The sequence below is a fragment of the Empidonax traillii genome, unplaced genomic scaffold, assembly GCF_003031625.1.
Source record: "Empidonax traillii isolate 1590-97213 ecotype Southwest subspecies unplaced genomic scaffold, ASM303162v1 scaffold867:size481033, whole genome shotgun sequence".
NCBI classification, from domain to species: Eukaryota; Metazoa; Chordata; class Aves; order Passeriformes; family Tyrannidae; genus Empidonax; species Empidonax traillii.
This window is the reverse complement of record NW_020956060.1, coordinates 85164-103838: the sequence shown is the minus strand read 5'-3', so window position 1 is coordinate 103838 and position 18675 is coordinate 85164. Positions and strand designations below refer to the sequence as shown.

At 41.1% G+C, this 18675-nt stretch overlaps 2 protein-coding genes across 3 annotated transcripts in view; one reads left to right on the top strand and one right to left on the bottom strand.

Annotated features, from left to right (window-relative positions):
- Positions 1 to 2624: 2624 nt before the first annotated feature.
- On the top strand, positions 2625 to 9080 carry STMP1 (short transmembrane mitochondrial protein 1). The gene is made up of 3 exons (XM_027902362.1): positions 2625 to 2754; positions 6078 to 6131; positions 8619 to 9080. Exons 1-3 carry the CDS (start codon positions 2740 to 2742, stop codon positions 8697 to 8699), a joined length of 150 nt encoding a protein of 49 aa, XP_027758163.1. The 5' UTR covers positions 2625 to 2739; the 3' UTR covers positions 8700 to 9080.
- Positions 9081 to 16792: 7712 nt separating this feature from the next.
- SLC13A4 (solute carrier family 13 member 4) overlaps positions 16793 to 18675 on the bottom strand; it is a 29792-nt gene continuing 27909 nt past the window's right edge. For both annotated transcript variants that reach the window (XM_027902365.1, XM_027902363.1), the window contains exons 16-17: positions 17947 to 18100; positions 16793 to 17858 (exon numbers count right to left, since the gene is read on the bottom strand). In XM_027902365.1, the coding sequence (XP_027758166.1) occupies positions 17963 to 18100 (138 nt within the window). In that variant the 3' untranslated portion in view covers positions 16793 to 17858; positions 17947 to 17962. The remainder of the gene's footprint in view (positions 17859 to 17946; positions 18101 to 18675) is intronic.

Here is an 18675-nt window from a genome sequence, read left to right as displayed (position 1 = left end):
TCTTCCAGGTTCTTGGTTACAAGGGACAAATTTATTTTCAAAGATGTTGTTCATCATATGTATGGGTATTACTGTGGCCTGTACAACTTGCCCATATATATTTATTGTTCAAAATTATCAGAACATCTCCATGTCTCATCTTTAGGTGACTGAAGAACTCACTGGACTTATTATTTCAGCTTTGGTTTTGACTAAATGCATGCAGTAGTTCCTGGGATCTCACTGGCACTCCATGACTTTTACACTCTTCTTTACACTGAAGATATTCACACTTCTGGACTCAGACCTGCTGATTTCTCACAAAGAAAAAGACTCTATTTCCAAAGACATGTCTGTGTGATGGCAAGGTGAAAGGAGCTAATGCAAAGATGCTGTAAATGAAGGCACTGAAGTAAAGGTATATTTGAGAGAGCTTAAAAAAAGGTTTGGGGGTTTTTTGGTTTGGCTTTTTCCCTCCCCCTCCAACTATAAAAGCACAATAGCTTCATTTATAACTAACAGACTGAGCTCTTCCTTCCAATAACACATGCCATCCACAATACCCACCCACTAAAGTCTCTAATCCAAAGTGACTCAGCATTGGCTGATGTAAATGGAATGGTTTTACTTTAAAGGAAAAAAATTTTTTGGCTGTCCATTAAATGTCACAGGAAATCCATGGCATGTAGGAAAATAACTGTGTACAGTACTGTTGAGCCAAGACTGTCTAACACATGTTGTATTTATTATAGTCTAAGCATAATAACAACATTTTAAATGAGCAGAAAACAGGAAAAGCCTTATCTACCTGTGAATGTGGAGGCATTATTATTACTAAAAGACTTGTTTTCTCCATCTGATTTCTGACATATGCTGATTGGAGTCTGTAATATTATCTCAGTGCTCTGATCCTGCACACACGTAGAAGGCCTCAGCATCAGGAAAACAGTTATTAGCAGCTGATTTGGTGCTGTTTCCAGAACCAAGCTCATGTCTGAAACTCCTGGGAGAGATGGTCATTTCAGAGGGCAAGGCACCATTCTTGTGACACATCCATCCAAACCTCTGTGTCATTTTCAGATGTCAGCTCAGGCCCAGGGAGGGAAGCACAAAGTAGAAGCTTTAGGATTGCCTTAAATTCACAAGGAAGTTGTCTCAAGTCAGGATGTTACTACAGTATCACCAGAACAAAAAAAGGTGTTACTTAATATCTTTCTGTGCTTCCTTTCCTAAAATGGGTAGGAGATACTTCTTTACTTCACAAGGTGCCTGTCCTAGAAAGGCAGGAAGCTACATGTTTTTTATGAGGTGGAGCATTCTGGCTTCCTGGAAACTGAGACTTAATTTGATTTAACTTGCTTTCAAGGGAGAGTTGCCTAATAGACAACACAAAAGACACAACTTGTATTTTCTTAATTTATTTCTTTTTTAATCTGAAATGTTAATGGAAAAAAAGATCTGCAATACGTTGCAATAAAGTCCCCAGTATCTTACTGACTTTCAGCAGGAGAAATCTTCATAAATGACATTTACTGCCCAAAGCTCAATTAACTGTAGCCTTTAAAAGAAGCTAAACCCAGGGTGTTTCACAAAGAACAAATACTCATTTCCTAAACTTACAAATTAAAAAAAAAAAAATAACAAAAAACTAACAAACAAAAACCCCCAATAAAAACAAACAAAACAAACAAACAAAAAACCAAACAAAAACCCAACAAACAAACAGGGGGTACAGTTTTTTTAAAAAGCTGTTGTGTAATCAATCACAGGATGATTCAGGCAAGAGGGGACCTCAGGAAGTCCCTTGTCCAACCTGGTCCTCGAGGCTGGGTCAGCTCTGAGCTTAGAGTGGGTTGCTCAGGGTTTAACCCAGATGAGTTTGGAAAGCATCCGAAAGTGAAGATGCTACAATCTCTCTGGGCAATCTGTGCCTGCCTCCCTAGGTGACAAAACAGTCTGTAAACCCAGTCCAGTCCTCTCGTTCCATCGTGTCCCTGCCATCTCACCCTCCTGCCGTGCACAGGAACGGAGACCACGGCCCCAGCAGACCAATATCCATTGCAGCCCGAAGGTGTTCTTTTATCCCTGCCATGGCTGCAGTTGTCCTGCTCCTTGTTCCTCTTCACAGGGATGTCTCCAGCCTGATCCGTCCTGGAGCCCTCTGCTGAGTTTGCTCCAGCTTCTCCAAGTCTTTCCTACCCTGAGGACCCAAACCTGGGGTCGTGTATTACACTAGATGTGGTCTAGCGAGCGCTCAGTAGGGAAGGAACAACAACAACAAAAATAAATAGAAACAAAACCTTCAAAACAAAACAGCCTTCTCCAGCATGGGAGGCTGAGATCTTCCAAGCACTGAGGCAGGGGCATTCAAACTACACAGGATTATGCGGGATTTCGCCCGCTCCTTGAGGACCCCATTTTGAAATCGCACGTGGAGTGACAGCTCGGGCCCCCACGACACTCGGCACCCTGCGGACACCACCGCCCTCCCCACCTTGCTCGGTCCCTTATCCCTTCAGGGGCAGGCAGCGGCGGGCGCGCCCTGCCCGGGCGGGTCCCAGTCCTGGCCCCGGCCCCGCTGTGGCGGAGGCGGCGGGGCCGCCCCGGGGCGCGGGCGGGCGGTGCTCGGCGCGGCCCTTCCCCCGGCCATGGCGGCGAGGGCGGGCCGGTGCCCGGAAGGGGAGCCGTCACCATCGCCGCCGCCACCCGCCTGAGTTCCCCGGCTGTCGGGCGGGGAGGGAGCACGGGCAGGAGGGCGCCATGCTGCAGTTCTTGGTAAGGCTCCGCGGGGCGGCGGCGCCGCCGCCATTTCGCGCCGGGGCGGGGCGAAGGCGGCGGCGACGGGGCCGCTGCCCGGCGCGGGGGGGAGGAAAGCGCTGTGTTCGGTCACCGTGCTATGACCCGGCTCCGTGTCACCGGGGCGGCCGCGCCCAGTTTTGGCTTCCCGGCAGCGCAGCATCCTTGGGCGTTTTCCCTGCTCCGGCTCCTTCCCGCCCGCCGCGGCGTTCAGTGCCCGCCGTTCGCAGCCGGGCTGGACCCCTTGTTCTCGCAGAACTGCTCTGAAAATGGAGCCCCTGCCTTGTTTTTCCTCCAAGCCGTGCCCTTAATTTGCCTTGGAGATTCGGCAGATTCTGCTTGCTCACGGTGATGCTTCCCTTGCAGCTCATATTTCTTTGTGTAAGCATAGTATCTCCCTCCTTTGGTGAGAGAGCAGGGGTGTCGGCCCTTTGCCATAGTGTGCACCCTTAAAAATTTATCCCTGGAGATGTGGATTTTTATATTTAGAAGTTAGAGCAAGGGATCGTGTTTCATTGCTGCCTTTCATCACACCCCCTTAAGAACAGCAGAACTAATAGACTGAAAGGTTTTTTTATCTGATCCCCCAAACTCCTCTGGGTGCCTGAAGTTAGACGCCTGACTGCTCTTCATTCAATACTTGATCGATGCTGGTATTTAGTGCCAGATGTGGAAATAAATTACCTGACCAATAACGTGCTTGTTTGCAACATGCTGTTGCAAAGCATGGAAGCAGCTTCCCATTTTTTATTCTGGGGAGGTGAGGGGTGCCCTGGGGTTTTAGTTATGTTCTGATATGTCCCAGTAAGTACAAACAATAAGCAATATTCTTTCATCTTTCGTTGGGGAAAGATAATTCAGCTGGCTAATAAGTTTCATACCAGGTGTTCATGCAGAGAAAGAAGAGGTGGCCCATTGTAAGTTGGGAGAGCCTTGCCTGTTTTTTATAATGAATAAATAAGGCCTATTTCTTATACCAGATTCATAATAACAAATATGAAAGCCCTAGTCCTCTTTGTAGCTGTTTATAATCCCTCTCCACTCCAGTGAAAACAGTAAGGCTAAATACAGTTAACCACTCTCAAAGTTTTTGTGTTTATCAACTCTGCTGCTTGCTGCTAATGGGTTTTTTTTGATGCTAGATAAAAATATCTTATGACTTTTTGATTAGTGTGTCAGAGTTAGAAAAAAGATATACTTAATCTGTTTTTCTTTCCCTGCTTGGGTGTAAATTGGGTGTTTGACTCTCCCTTGTAAGGGCTGTAGCAGGGAGATAAAGGGATAATCTCACAAACCTTGTGTTTTTGCTGTCCAGAGTTAATCATTAGAGAAGCATTTGCCAGTGGTGCAACTTGAAATGCTGGGTAGAAATTGGAAGACCCTGAACTCTCATCAGCCCTGTTATTTGTTGACAACATGCACATTTTAATTTGCTATATGTTTTGCTTTCCATATAATTGGAGTCCATCCGAGATGTGTATCTTTTTCCCATTGCTTGAATTGTCAGCTCTAAAAATAAATGTTACAGTGAATGCAGTGCTAGACTTTTCAAATAAGGAGATACTTAAAGGGAGTACTGACCTCAGTACTATCTGTACTGAATAAGGCTTATCTCACAAAAGAATGAGACATGTATTGAAAATGTTCAAGGGTGTAAGTGTAGAAAGCTGCTAATAAACAAGGACCCGGTTTGTTTTCAAGTGGCTTCCCAAACACTGCTAAAGATACAAGAAATTCTCCTCTGCTAGAGTGATGTCCTGCATTAAGAGGAATCAGAAGTCTGGTTTGCATCAGTGCAGTATTTGTTAGTATCTCTCAGAGTACCTCTTTAGCTGATAATTGGAACTACAAGAGCATTTGATAACCAGTTCAGTACACACACACCCTAAACACTCTGCTTGTTCTTAAATTGTTAAAGTCAAGCTCCTTAGAAAGTAATAATAAACAAGGAATAAGACCAAAAGTCAGTTTAAGAAAATACTGAGGTAACATGCAGTCATAATTCATTTGGCACCTCTTTGCCAATTTTAGTTTTCTATAGATAGATTTTCACCAATGCTGGTTACAAAGTCGGAATCACTGAAAAGATGAGCTGTGCTATCTTCTGCTTTTGGCATGGAAAAAATGTCTGGTCAGTAGGAGATGGCAAAGTTGTTTTATGGACAGTGGTTTTATTTTTCCTAAAATAATCTTAATTTGACAGCAGTGACCATGAGCAATAACAATTTTCTTAAATAGAACTGGCCTCAGCTGTCATAGGGAGTGATTTGTCTGCTGACAGTGAACAAAAGCACAGTGTTAGTAGTGTCCCCTTTCAAAATAGTTAAATGAGCTTTCATAGCATAGGACATACTTATTTTGAAGTGTAACAATAAAAAATGTAGGATATGGGGGAGTTGCTGAATGAAAATCTTATCACTTGTCTTTGAAGAGAGGAATTTTTTTCACTGCAGAAGTGTTCTTATGCTTGAGGATTTTCCTCAGCTGGCAGACAGGTTTTGGGCCAGAAACTGCTTCTATTTTGCTTTTGCCCCTCTTCCCAGGTGTGTTTTTATGGACACCCTTCAATCAACTACTAGTTTGCACAATTGTCAAAAGAAGTTGTGCTGTGCTTCCAACCAACAGCACTTTCCTACCTCAGAGGAGTCCCTCTGTATCAGAGTGGGTTTGGCTATGAACTAATCACTTAGGATCAGAAGGGTCTGTCTGGAAGATGGGCAGCTGTTATTGCAGAAGAGAAGCAGCAGGTTTACATCAGTTTAAGTTGATGTACCCTTAAACCTCTTGAGATGTGATCACTGTGCAATCAGAGCCTCTGTTTTGACCTTCAAGCTTGTGAACCTTTTTTTTTACTTTACACAAAGACATAACACAGTAATATATGTCATTTTCCAGCACTGAGCATTATTTTAGTGGGGTTTTGCTTTAGGCTTTCCCAGCATGGACCAAAAGTTTTGTGGTATGTAGGTCCCTGCTGCTATCTCCCCCATTTTTGTAGGAGACAGTGCCTTTGTGGGTATGCAGAGAACCTTAAAAGGTGGTCATAGCTTCGCTCAAATAGTCTTAGAGATGTGTATTAAAAAACACAACTGTCCACAGTGTTTGGGAAATGATGGCAAGGTTTTCCTGGTGAGGGAGATGGGTAAAACTGGGCCTCTTGGGATGAAAGATGAGAAATTAACTAGGAGTGGAGTTGAAACCCTTTAGTCTTCACATGACTTGCAATATTCCTTTCTCTTTATTTTAATAAAATATGGTTTTAATGAAAGAATGTTAACTCTTCTCCCTTTCTTCCTTTTTAGCTTGGTTTTACTCTTGGCAATGTGGTTGGGATGTATCTGGCTCAGAACTATGATGTGAGTATCCTTGTATTCTCAGAGTTAAACCTATTCTGAGCTGGAAATATAAGACTGTTTTCCCTCATTTGGAACTAAATCAGTTACAGAGAAACTCAAATGTTTTCAGGAAGAGTTTCTTCACTGAAGGGGTAGTCAGGCATGGGAATGGGCTGTATGGGGAAGTGGTGGAACCACCATCCCTGCGGGTGTTCAAGAAATGACTGGATGTGGCACTTAGTACTTTGGTCTAGTTGACAAGGTGGTGTTTGATCAAAGGTTGGACTTGGTGACCTTGGAGGTCTTTTCCAACCGTAATAGCAAAAAAACAACAAAAAAAAAGTGGAACCAAAACTTTTAACTCTGTGGCATCTTCTCTGTGACAGTCTGGTTCTTGAAGCCTTTACTGCTGTTCAGTCCCAGAGCCCAGGCATCTACATAGCTAGAGACAGGAGAAATGGAAAAGATTTAGCAATTGCTCATGGATTTTACCTGCACTAAAATACTGGTCTCCTGACTCCGATAGCCTGTCTATTTACTAATTAAAAATCCTCAGAGCATGTGAAGTGTCTGTCTTCTGTACAAATAATGAAATAAATTCTCTCAGCTTTTTTTGAAAATTCAGCACCTGCTCCTACTTCAAAAAGTGTATTGGCCCAAAATCTATCTTTCCTTCTTTTCTCATGGTGAGAAAAGAAAGGGAACTTTCTTTCTTCAGTTCTCAGAGTTAACAGAGTTTTCAGTGTGAGAGGGCAGAAGATTTCAAGCTGAGTCTTCAATATATGCTTTTAAAATTCTGTAGAGTCAGCCGAATTCTTTGGAAGAGCAGTGCCACTTAGCTGACGAGCTAGAGGAGTTAATAACATTTAACATACTTTTTTTCTTTTTTTTTTTTAATTCTTATGCAATCTATATTAGCCTAATTTAAAGAAAAATACAAACCAAAAAGAAGTTGTTGAGGCTCTGATGGCATTTATGTTTTGCTTTCTTCTCATCTTCGGTATTGAAGTCATCTTGCTTAAAAAAATTGATACATTTTGCTCCTTGTTTATGCACAAACTTTTGTGATGTCTCTTGTCAGTCACTCCAGTGAGAATACTAATGAAAGACTAATGTTTCTTTCTAATATGTGTTTTACAGTGTTACAAAAATGTAGTCATAAGAATATGGATGTATCAATATGTATCATAAACATGGTATAGTGCTTTTCAGGCAGCACTAATAAAGTATTGCCACAAGAGGGGGACTCAGGCTTTTAGTTTGCAGGAAATGGTTCCCTGGGAATGTAACACTGACTTGCAGGATGAATGTGGTAATTTTATTGCTGGTATTGAAGATGATTTGTTTTAGATGGCATCTGATATAAACTTGTCATAATGAGGTCCAGATTCTGCAGCTGTACACACGTGTGCTCAGTTGTAAGTGCATGGAGGGTTCTGGTGACAGCAGTGGAGTTCTCTTGGTTAAGTTTAAATGGTAGGTGTGTTATAGGCTGGACTCTTAATTTTGTTTGCTCCAACAGAGCTTAATTTTGGAAAGGAAGGTAAGAGAAACTTATGTTACTGGTACTATCAGCCTCAGACCATCCAATTGGAGAACCCCAGTCTGTTTGGATTAACTTCTGCTTTGTGGTCAGGTTACATATGAAGTAAAAGCCAATTTTTTTTTTACAACTAGTTGGGGAAACTTGGCTTAATTTCATTTTAATCAGCTAGCTTGTAAAATCCTGCATTGTCACTTCCCAGTTTTAGCTAGAGTCATGAGCTAGAGTCCTTACCCTTAAATGTTGCAGCATTTTTTTTTTAAGTTACCAAAATTTACTGTTGGATTATTTTATCAAAATTGTCTTATTTTCAAGAGAAAACTGAAGTTTTGAAGCTTACAAGCAGTAAATTGAATTTTCATTCAAGTGTGAAACTGCAAAAGTTGCCAATTTGCAATGCAGTAGAATTTTGTTCTACTGTGGGATTTTGTTCTCCACAGTGTGGGATTTTGTTTCCCACAAGACAAACCAGGAGTATTTCTTAATAAATTTTTTTAGAACATATTTGATGCTCTTGAATATCTCTTTTCTCTTTGTGACCACTATAGTACAATCTAATTTCCCCTTCAAAAGTCTGTGCATCAGTGTTTAAGTCTACTTGTTCTTGGCAGTTCTTCCTCTCTCAGTGAGGAAAGCAGACTTGTCTTACTAAATTTCCTGTAAAGTGGTCTTTTTTTCTTTCTCCTGTTGCCATCACCACTGGCTGACTTCTAGCATTAACAACTAAAATATTTCCTGAAGACTCACGTGAGGTGCTTTCATCTACTCTTTGCCTGAAACTGCTTTGATTTTAACCTCTGTACAAAGTAACAGATATTGGAAGTATCTTTTAGAAACCAGTTTGAACTTAATAGAATTTCTTGCTGTGTGTGTGGTATTGTCTTTCCTGATGAGACTCGTGTAGCTCAGGATTTTTTGTTAATTTATGTAGGTTTTGATGGATGTTTTTTCTTTTGTCTTTAAAGATTCCTAACATTGCGAAGAAGCTTGAAGAATTTAAGAAGGATGTGGAGGCTAAGAAGAAACCTCCTAGTGACAAGTCCTGAAAGAGCAGTGTTCCCCAGGTCACCTCTGTGTGTGCATCAAGGATGCGATTTACCTTTCAGGCAACAAGGGTCAAGTAGAGGGTTGGCATGGGAGGTTCCTCCACTCTTAGTCTCCTAGAACTGGAATGTCCTTCTTTGAGAGAGCAGTCGTGAAACTTTTCCTGGGACTGATTTTCAAGGGTTTCAGAATTTCGATTTGCAGCTGATGTGTGACTGGATAAGATTGTTTGTATTTTTCATTATTTCTTTTCCTAATATTTTGTAACCCATTTTTACCTGATCCAACTGGAGTCGTTATCCCTGTTACTATGTGTACCTCACGCTTTGTAATGCCCTAGTCCTTAGAACTTCACAAAAGAAATTAAATGCATCAAGAAGGAACTTTCATGTTTCTTGTCATTTGTTGTGAGCTGCAGTACTTCACTGTCTTTAAGATCAACATTCCATTGTTGGAGGTGGCAAACTTCATTTGTCAAGGTATGAATCTCTGTGTGTAGGGGGGAGCTCCTGCATTTCCCATTATGTTGAATGACCACTTCCAGCGGTGCAGACTTTGCACAAACATGGCTGGTTTCAAAAAGCATAAAAGGCCTTTGTCTGTCCTGCTCCTTCTTTCTCAGGGGGAGGGCTCCTCATACTCTTTCCGTGCTCCAGTGTGGATCTGCGTAAAAGGTCACAGGTCTGGGTCGCAGGTCATGGATCTGGATCAAAAGTTATGGGCCACGTCAAAGGGAACAGATCTGGTCATACTTGCAAGGAGCATTCTGTTATCCAGGTAAAGGAAAAAAAATGCACCTTGCGAACTGGTGCCAAGCTCCAGCACTTTCCAGGTGTAAGTGGTGCCAGTCTCATTCCCATGTGCTGTTGAGCTCTGCTCTGTATTAGACCCTGTGGTGAGGGACGAAGACTGAAGATCCCACGTTCTCTGCTTGTCCCAGAACTGTTGTGGCTTTACCCCAGCTGGCAACTCAGCCAAATGGAGCCACTGATTCACTGCTGCCAGTGGGGCAGGGAGAGAATTGGAAGAGTTAAAGTGAGGAAAATCAGGCTGAGACAAAGACAGCTCAATAGGTAAAGCAAAAGCCACATGCTAGTAAAGCAAAACAAGGAATTCATGCACCACTTCCCATTGGCAAGCAGATGTTCAGCCATGCCTGGAAAAGCAGGGCTCCAACATGTGTAGTGGTGACTTTGGAAGACAAACGCCATCGCTCTGAACATCTCCCCCTTCCATCTTCCCCAGCTTTAGATGCTGAGCATGTCACCATGGAGTATCACTGGGTTCAGTTGGGAGCAGCTGTCCCAGCTGTGTCACTTCCCACCTTCTTGTGCCCCTCCAGCCTCCTCAGGCCCGGATTTTAGAGTGGGGTGAGAGGCAGAAAAGGCCTTGACTGTGTAAACCCTGCTTAGCAAGAACCAAAACATCCCTGAATTATCCACACTGTTCCCAGCAAAAACCCAAAACACAGCCCCATACCAGCTATTTTGAAGAAGATTAACTCTGCCCCATCCAACAGCAGCACCAGCGCACTCTCCATCCCTACAGGTCATGGGTTGACCCTGGCTGGATGCCAGGTGCCCACCAAAGCTGCTGTGTCACTCCTATCTTCAGCTGGACAGGAAAAAGAATAGAAGGAGAGGCTCATGGGTCAAGATGAGGACAGGGAGAAATCACTCATCAATTACTGTCATAGGCAAAACTGGCTTGACATGGAGAAATTAATTGAATTTATTACCAATCAGATCAGAGTAGAATAATGAAAAATAAAGCCATCTCTTAAAATACCTTCAACCTACTCTTTCCTTCTTTCCTAAGTTCTCTACCTCCTGCCCCTGAGCAGTTCAGGGGGATCTCAAATGGCAGCTTCAGTCAGTTCATCACACATTTGACTTTAACTTACATTTCAAATGCACTGTTTCTTCTGTTGTCTCTTGTTTCTTATGCTGTCTCTTCCCCTTCTTTTCTTTCTGCTTGGTTGCTTGAGGATGTCTCTGGATTGCTGTGGAGGATGGGAGAGCAAAGACCTATCTTCCATAAATGGTGGGCAGGTGGAGATCAGCAGTTATGCTGCGAATCCAAACCATTCATTTTATGTACTTAATGTGCAGTTTGTGTGTAGTTGCTCTAACTATGCTTTTTTTTTTTATTGCTTCTTGGTGTGGAACAAGGGCCAGAGCTCGGTATTTCTCTCAGGTATGTCTGGTATTGTCATTAATTCCTCATTCATGTGTATGGTCTTTAGACCATTGCCTCTGGTTCAGTTGCCTACAATGTATTTTCTTAGGATTAGAGCTGGTTATCTGCTGTCCCCATTATTGTTTTTCTGGTATGCTACTCTTCACCCACTGCAGCCACTAAAAGCCTGGTGTGTGAGAAAATACACATCTTATCGTGGCACTTCTGTTTGAAATCATAACTTTGCACAAATTCTGTTGTAAATTCTGAATAAAAAGTGGTAGTCATTTGAATATATGTAAATCTTATTGATGTAACAATCTGCCAAATAAAATTTATTTATTTTTTCCTTGTAAAAGAGAAGAGTTCTATCAGCTCTGTAAGGTGGCTTAAATCACTGAGTCCACTTGACAGTCTTTTGCAGGATATGAAGGATAAGGAAAAGAGCCAGAAAGACATTCTCCTTGCTTTTTCTTTCTTGCATTCTCCTTCCTTTTATTAGGAATACCTGGTGATAGGCTGGTATGGACAAGTAGGAGGAACAAGCACAGTGAATGACCTCTATTAGTTCAGGCTCTTGATTAAAGCATATCTGGGGTGTTTCTCCATTAGTGTTTTAGACAGGATGAAGATTGTGCCTTCGGAGTGAATTGTCCTTTCACCATGCTTTGATTTCTCATCACAGGAAATCTGTAGCGTGGACTGGATTCCTCTTAGAAGAGACTAAATCAGAAGGTGTGCTTTGATCTCTAAATGAGTGTTTAGTCCATTAGATAGGCTTGGAGAAATTCAGAAGGAAAATATCCCAAGCTTTGGGCACTAACTGTTTTTCTCTATTAGTGGACTCAGTGGAGTGCACTGTTTGATATAAACATAGCATGATAGCGTTTAAGTGCAGGACTCTCTATGTACCAATTGTGATTTTCAGCCTCTACCCCAAAGCCTTTAATTTGGATATATCTGAGTGGATTCCAAGTTCAGGAGTTCTCACGGAATCATTAAAGACAAATTTGCAAAATACCATACACCAAACTTTTGCACCTTTTGCCAAAGTTTGGTGATGACAGAGTCCTTCCGTGATGCAGTCATGCAACAAAGTAAAGTATTCCTCACATAAGGATTCTCCTTCAGGAGTATAAATATATATAAAGAATATTTCATCTGCAATTTTTCATCCTTCCTTTCACCTCTGCCTTGAAATGTGTAGCTCACATAAAAACTTTCAGTCTTTGCAAAGGGTTATTTGACAAGTTTAAAAGCCACCTCAAGTCAGACAATCATAGTATGATGATACCAACTCTCCCTTGGGTAAACACTCAAAAAAAGGAGAAGTGGTTTTACCGACTAACATTAACTATCAGAAACCTTGTGGTAACAGTATGTGTTGAAGATACCCAGAATGTGCTTGGTGAAGGCAGTTCACAAATAGAGTACAATAAGGTTTAGCTTTTACTGACTGAATTTTCTTCCATGCACAAAAGCTTTTCCACAGAGTGAGTTAGCACTGCACAGCTGTTTTGATGCTTTCATGGATACGATGAACTTAGTTTCCCTAAACTTCCTCCCCACGCTCCTGCATTTTTCTTTCCTATTCTTGAGCAGAGCATTGAAAAATACTGGCTCTAACCCATTTACATTTCTTTGCTTGCCACATAAAATCATGTTACTGTTTAAAATTGGATTATTTCTTTCCTCAAACATGCTTTATGTTCTTCTCTTTCTTTACATGAGAATGAGAAGGGAAATAATATTCAAAATATCTGTATTTGTTGCCAAACAGTCCAGTGTTACTCTTAAAAGTGTAATTTGGAGCTCTTTTCAGCTGAGCATTCCAAGCAGGTGTTAGGGTTTGGGGTTTTTTTCCATCATATTAGGAAGGGAATGAGCTACAGCTGTAATGCTGTAGAAACAATATATGCTCATTAATATTAAAGACAGGACTTCTGAAGTGTTTCACACTGTTTGCAACACTTTCCATTTTAGCTCAAGCTGGGTTTTTGTCTCCCACATAGTAAGCTGCAAATCTGAATAACATTATAACACAGTTCCTGTCGGCTTTGCAACTACCCTATAACGTTTTACCTCACCTCAGGTTATCCTAGGTGATACCAAAGTTTATCTTTCAGAGGGCAGAGGGTATTCTCAAATAATGACTGCTTGATGCAGATCTTGCATCTTGAGGCTCAGAGTGCTTTGGATGCGGTGGTGTCATAGCAGGGTGCAAAGGATGGATGTGCTGTGAACATACAGAGGAGCAAGTTTCACATTTAACAAGGATCCTCTGAATTTCTGCTCATTTCAAATGCCTGTGTGGATAGCTGGGATTGCCAGCTAAAATATGTAGTCTTCCCTCCTTTGCTAAAAACAGTTGTATTCATTTTCATTTATTGATTCTTTTGAGACGTGTCCTAGGAGCTGAAGGTTCAAGGCAAAATGGGAGGAAAGGAATATATGAGCTACTAACAGACTTATAAAATATTTACTGTGGATTGAGACTATTATCCTGTGATGGAAAATGCTGCCCTAAGCTCTTCTAAGACCACCTTCCATTGAACACATAAAAGATTAGTACTGAAAATATACAAAATTCCAGATAGCAAAGCTAATTATTAGTTTACTGAGTACCAGAATTCAAATGAAGATGGTGGATATACCTCACAGAACTTCAGTAACATGAATGTCCAGTGGTTCTGTTTTATGTCACAAAAGCACAGCCCCTTGTCTCATGATGTCTGCTCCATCCCTGGTGAAACTGAAACATTGAGAAGAAAGAAACTGGAATTTTCAGAAGTAATAAGGTGTTGATTTCATAAGCCTAGGTAATACCTGTGTTTGCAGAAACAAGATTGTGCATTGGTATTTGTATGTAAAAATCAATATCAATATTCTGTATAGGATGCAGAATTACTTTGAATATTAAGAACTGATGGTGGATATGGGAGGATGTATATTGCTGGTAAAATCCAGGGAAAGTTTCCTGTACAGTTCTTTTTATTTTTGCCTCAGAGGGACAAAAGAAGAGATATGTAGTTTTATTTGTTAAATTTCTTGGTGGTATAAGTTAACATTTATTTTAAAAAGTTCCAAGACAAGGAAATTTTTATTGAATTTGCACTGACATAAAATAATTGTGGAGGTTACCTGCTTTTTTAACCTGAAATCTGCATTAATCACAGTTGATCAATTTTACTTTCTTGGAAAATAAAAAAAAAATTCATAAATTGCCTTCCAAAGTCAATTCTGGCTTGCCTTTAACACATCTGGAATGTACCTAAATACCTCAGTCCTGTAAATCACTGGCTCAAACCATAACTACGCTAGTAACTTTCCTACCCTGTGAGCCCAAATGCTGGAGTGGAACATTCTGCTGGTTTTCTGTGTGAAAACAGGGATGCTGCAACATTTAGTTATACAGATTAGAGCCTTTTTCTGTCATATGCACCTTTTGGGCCCAAAGACACAATCTAAGGAATAAGATATTAATCAACTTTTATATATATATACACATACATATACATACATATATATATATATAAACCAGTATAAGGGCCTGTTTTAAATTCTATTATTCACATTTTCTGCAAACCAGAGAGAAAAGAACAGCCTACGTATAGGTATTAAGTGCAGGTATCATGCTCTGCTTTTTTCCCTGAGAAATAAAACATTATCGGCTACAGAATGAATAATCCCTCAGTATAAATCACCTCAATTTACTTCAGTTAAATTGTTCAGATTTTATATCACCATGAAAAAAAATATATAGACTTATTAGGATTCTAATAAAAGGGAATATAAAAGTATAAAAATAGTGTACTGCTACTAGTTTATGTCGTTCTACTCTTTGGATAGGAATCTTAAATTCTGGGCTGAAAGCAGAACTTTTGTTTTTAAGACTCAGTATATGTGCTGAATCTTGAAAAATGAATCTTGAAAGCCTTTAGAAATTGCGGAATTTGAAATCAGGCTTACCTCCCTTCTTAAGAAAATACTTCTGCTTTGGTTATTGGTAGAGGCAAATTTGAAGTCGAGTGACAGTGTTACCTCTGAAGTTACCTCTGAAAATTTCCCACTTTTTTGTGCATTTGCCATTTACTATAATTTAAAAAAAAGATAAAAAAAAGCAATCAGCAGCCATTGCTGTCACACTAGGAGCCATGAAGCCTGCTCAGTGCTAAGCTTCTTTACCTGCTGCTATGTATACTCATATGTCTAAGGGTGGAATCTGGCCACGGGGCATGCACTGACTGATCTGATATGGAAAAAGGGCCAACACAGCACACTGCCTTCCTGCAGCTGCCTGGTGGGACATGGCAGCGATGAGTGCCAGCAGCTGTGAACATGGAAATGTGCCCAGAGCAGCACAGGAGGAGAAAGAGTCTGTTGGGGAAATTCATTGCCTGAGTCCAGTCCAAATTCTCTGCACCAATCTCGTGAGACACAAACTGTGCCAGCGCCTCTTGGAAATGATTCTGAAGAAATATTGCTTGCGATGTTCAACACAGCACCAAGCAGTTTCCATTTACCTACTGTTATTGCTGTTATTACTGAAGAGTGTTGCAGGACACCCTGTTTGATTTGTGAATAATTCCAGATCTCCCTAAAGCTGACTGGCATGCCAGCTGCTCATCTCTCACGGATGAGAATATCCTGTCTTCATATTCCCTGGGAAAGGTCTGGGATAGCAAGGTGTGATGGGAGCTGAGCAGAGCCGAAAAATTAGTATTAGGAGGGTAGAAAGTGATTTTTTGCTGAGCAGTGAGGCAATTTGAAGGTGCTGGTGGATGAAGCGTGAAGTGAAAAGGATTGGAAGATGAGTGCACAGTAAAAGGTGCAGAGCAGCTAAAGCCTTAGGAAGAAAGCAAGACAGAAAGAGTTTCTTGGCAAGGGGAGAATGATGAAAGTAACCATTAGGCACTGTGAACAGAGAAATGTTCTACTTCTTGTGTGTGGGGACAGGACTGTTGGTATTCCCCCAATTACTGAAGTGCTTGTTCATGGAGAACCATACCCGTGTTGGTGAGCAGGCATTACACCCCTCTGCCTCCTGTTCCAGTGGCTTCAGGGTGGAGCTTGTGCCAGGGGAGGCCTGGGTGCCTCTGCTTTGAGCTCTGTGTTGGGGGCTGCACTGAGCAGCCTTTTGCTGGGGATCAGGAAAACACCAAGAGAGTGGAGCTGAAGTGGTGAGGAGGATCTGGATCCCAGAGGCACATATGGGCTTTGTATGCTGGAGCACAGCAGAGCAGCAGGCTCAGGAGAGAGGGAACATAGGAAGAAGAGTTGAAAAAGCGAGGCTGAGGTTTTGTTTCACAGATTAGGAGGGCGTGGGGATGCACTGAGCCACTGATGCACAAAGACCTTGCTTTTCAAAATGAAATATACAGGAGCCACGAGGAATAGCAGTTTTGCTAATGGATGCTGCCTCCTGCTTTTGGTAGAGGGGCTAAGACATGCTTTTGTGATTTCCCCACTTTGCTCCCCCTCCGTCATCCTATGACCTCTTAGTGTATCTGTTTATTTCCAAGACAAGTCTGTGGGATCCCTCTGTTTTGACAGGAGCAGTAAACCAACACCTCTTGCTGTCTCAACACTACTTCCCTAAGGGCTTGGTGGGTTATGAGGTGAAATACATTCTATTTGTATTCTCACAGAGCACCAGAATGTGCAGTAGTGAATAATTTATTTTATTGACATTTTATTTTGCAGAATAGACATTCACACTAGCAACTAGAGAGCCTAGATTATAAGTGGAAAGCATAAACATCCATTGAAATGTATGTCTGAAGAGTGTGATTATTTGAGATCCAGTCATCCTAATATACAGCATAAATGTATGGACATTAAAGCAATTATTAAAAACAGGACATAACACATGAAATTTTCTGAATATCACAGGGATCCAGTCAGAAAAGCAGGGCTTTTGGTTTGGTAGTTATCTGTTCTGTGTCAGACTTTCCTACGTTTGAAGTTCCTGTTCTCTGGGCTGGTAGAGAGCAGGTGGGTGTGATGTTTAAGTGAATGCACAGGATGGGGAGATCCACCAGCACTACTCCACTTCAGCCCTCTCCCTTCTTACTCATGGAGCAGCACTAAGTGCCATCTTGGATGAGACTGTACTTTCTCTGTCAGGGGAATTGTAACTGCATGACAAAGAGAGAGGAGAGCTGTGGGTGTCTTGGCCTGGTAAGGTTTTGCTGGTTATAACTTCCCCTGCTGAAAGAACTCCCACTTCAACAATGATAAAAAAAGGTACTGAACAAAGCTTTCTCTTTCTGAAGCTCTACCTTCCAAAGCAGAGATTGCAAGTACTGCAATATTGGAAATTTATACTAGTGCTGTGGGGGGAAAAAAAAAAATCTCCTTCCAAAGAGACTTTGCCTTCCTCTCTGGAGGTTTCTGTTATCCCTTTGAAGAGCTGTAGCTGGTAGTTGTATTTCGGTCCAGGTCATATGGGTTAGGTGGGAAAGTGGATTTTTACACCACAGTGATAGGTCACCTCAAAAGAAGAAGAAGAATTTGCCCTTAAAGAAGTAAGCTTATAAAACCCAGGGTTGGGAATAAGACTCCCTCTGTATTCACTGTAGAAGTCAATGGTAGGACTGAATATCCCACTGCTGAGTACACCAGTGTATGTGTACTTGTCTTCCACTATTTGAGTCCTGTGCACAAGTCCTGCATAATTGTTCAAAGGTATGAAAAAGCTGTGGGCAGATAATTCGAAGGAGAGGATTTTTTTTCAGAGCTATGGTATCCCAGGGAAAGCAATGACAGAGCAAAGCTAATCTCTCCTTTTAACTCACACTGATTTTCAGAACTGAAAAGCTTTTGCAGAAGACTTCCCTGTGGATTTTCTTCATGGTTTTGCTATGGATCCAGGTTCTATGTTTACACAAGTTTTCTTCTTTCTTTCATATGTGCAATGGACGTTTAATATTTTGTCCCAACTCACTTTGGTCTTGCACTTTTTGTTTTTATTTTTTTCTTTTCTTCTTTCTTTTTTTTTTTTTTTTTTTTTTTTTTTTTTTTTTTTTTTTTTTTTTTTTTTTTTTTTTTTTTTTTTTTTTTTTTTTTTTTTTTTTTTAATTGAAGATTATATTTGGCTAGTGATGTTACTAACTGCTGCCCATTCTGGAAAGGAATTCAGCTGGAAGAGTCGAATTCCCCAGGTGTTAATTGCCACCATGACAACAGCCAGGCCAATCAGATTTACACCCAGGCCAGCTTTCACCTGCAAAAGCAAAATGCATCAGAGCACAATAACTAAATCAAAACCAGTCACCATAGAAAAAAAAAAAAATCAATAGGGTCCATACTGACATATCTCGTCTGGTAAGTTCTCTATAGTGATATCTAGAGCCAAAAAAAGGACAGTGAGTACTATGTATCAAAGTATAGATTGTGGAAGTATTCAGGAGTGATCATCAGACATGGACTATTGGAAAGTTCATTGGAAAACTGCTCAGTTTGTCTCTTGAACTTCTCAATCAGATAATCAGAGTAGGGATTTACACACAGCAGGGTGATACATGACTTACTGTGGAGCTATGTGATAATCTATTTTCTCATGCTTGCTTTGCTTATTGTAACAGGTCAATGCAAAGGATTGGATACTCCTAAAGCTCTTTAGACCATTACATTCATTTGAAAAATAAAGATGATAAATGCATGCATTCTACAGCAGATCTGTGGATGTACTTAACCTGACAGCTCAGTTGCATGGCAGATAAATATTATTTTATATTAGCACCAGTATAATCATTACTGTTCTTGGCTGGTGTTGAAGTTGCATGAAGCGTGGGAGGA

What these genes read in the sequence shown, in the direction of transcription:
- STMP1 (XM_027902362.1), top strand. An exon ending in ATCTGGCTCAGAACTATGAT is followed by an intron (nt 6,132 to 8,618) that starts GTGAGTATCCTT and finishes TTGTCTTTAAAG; the next exon opens with ATTCCTAACATTGCGAAGAA.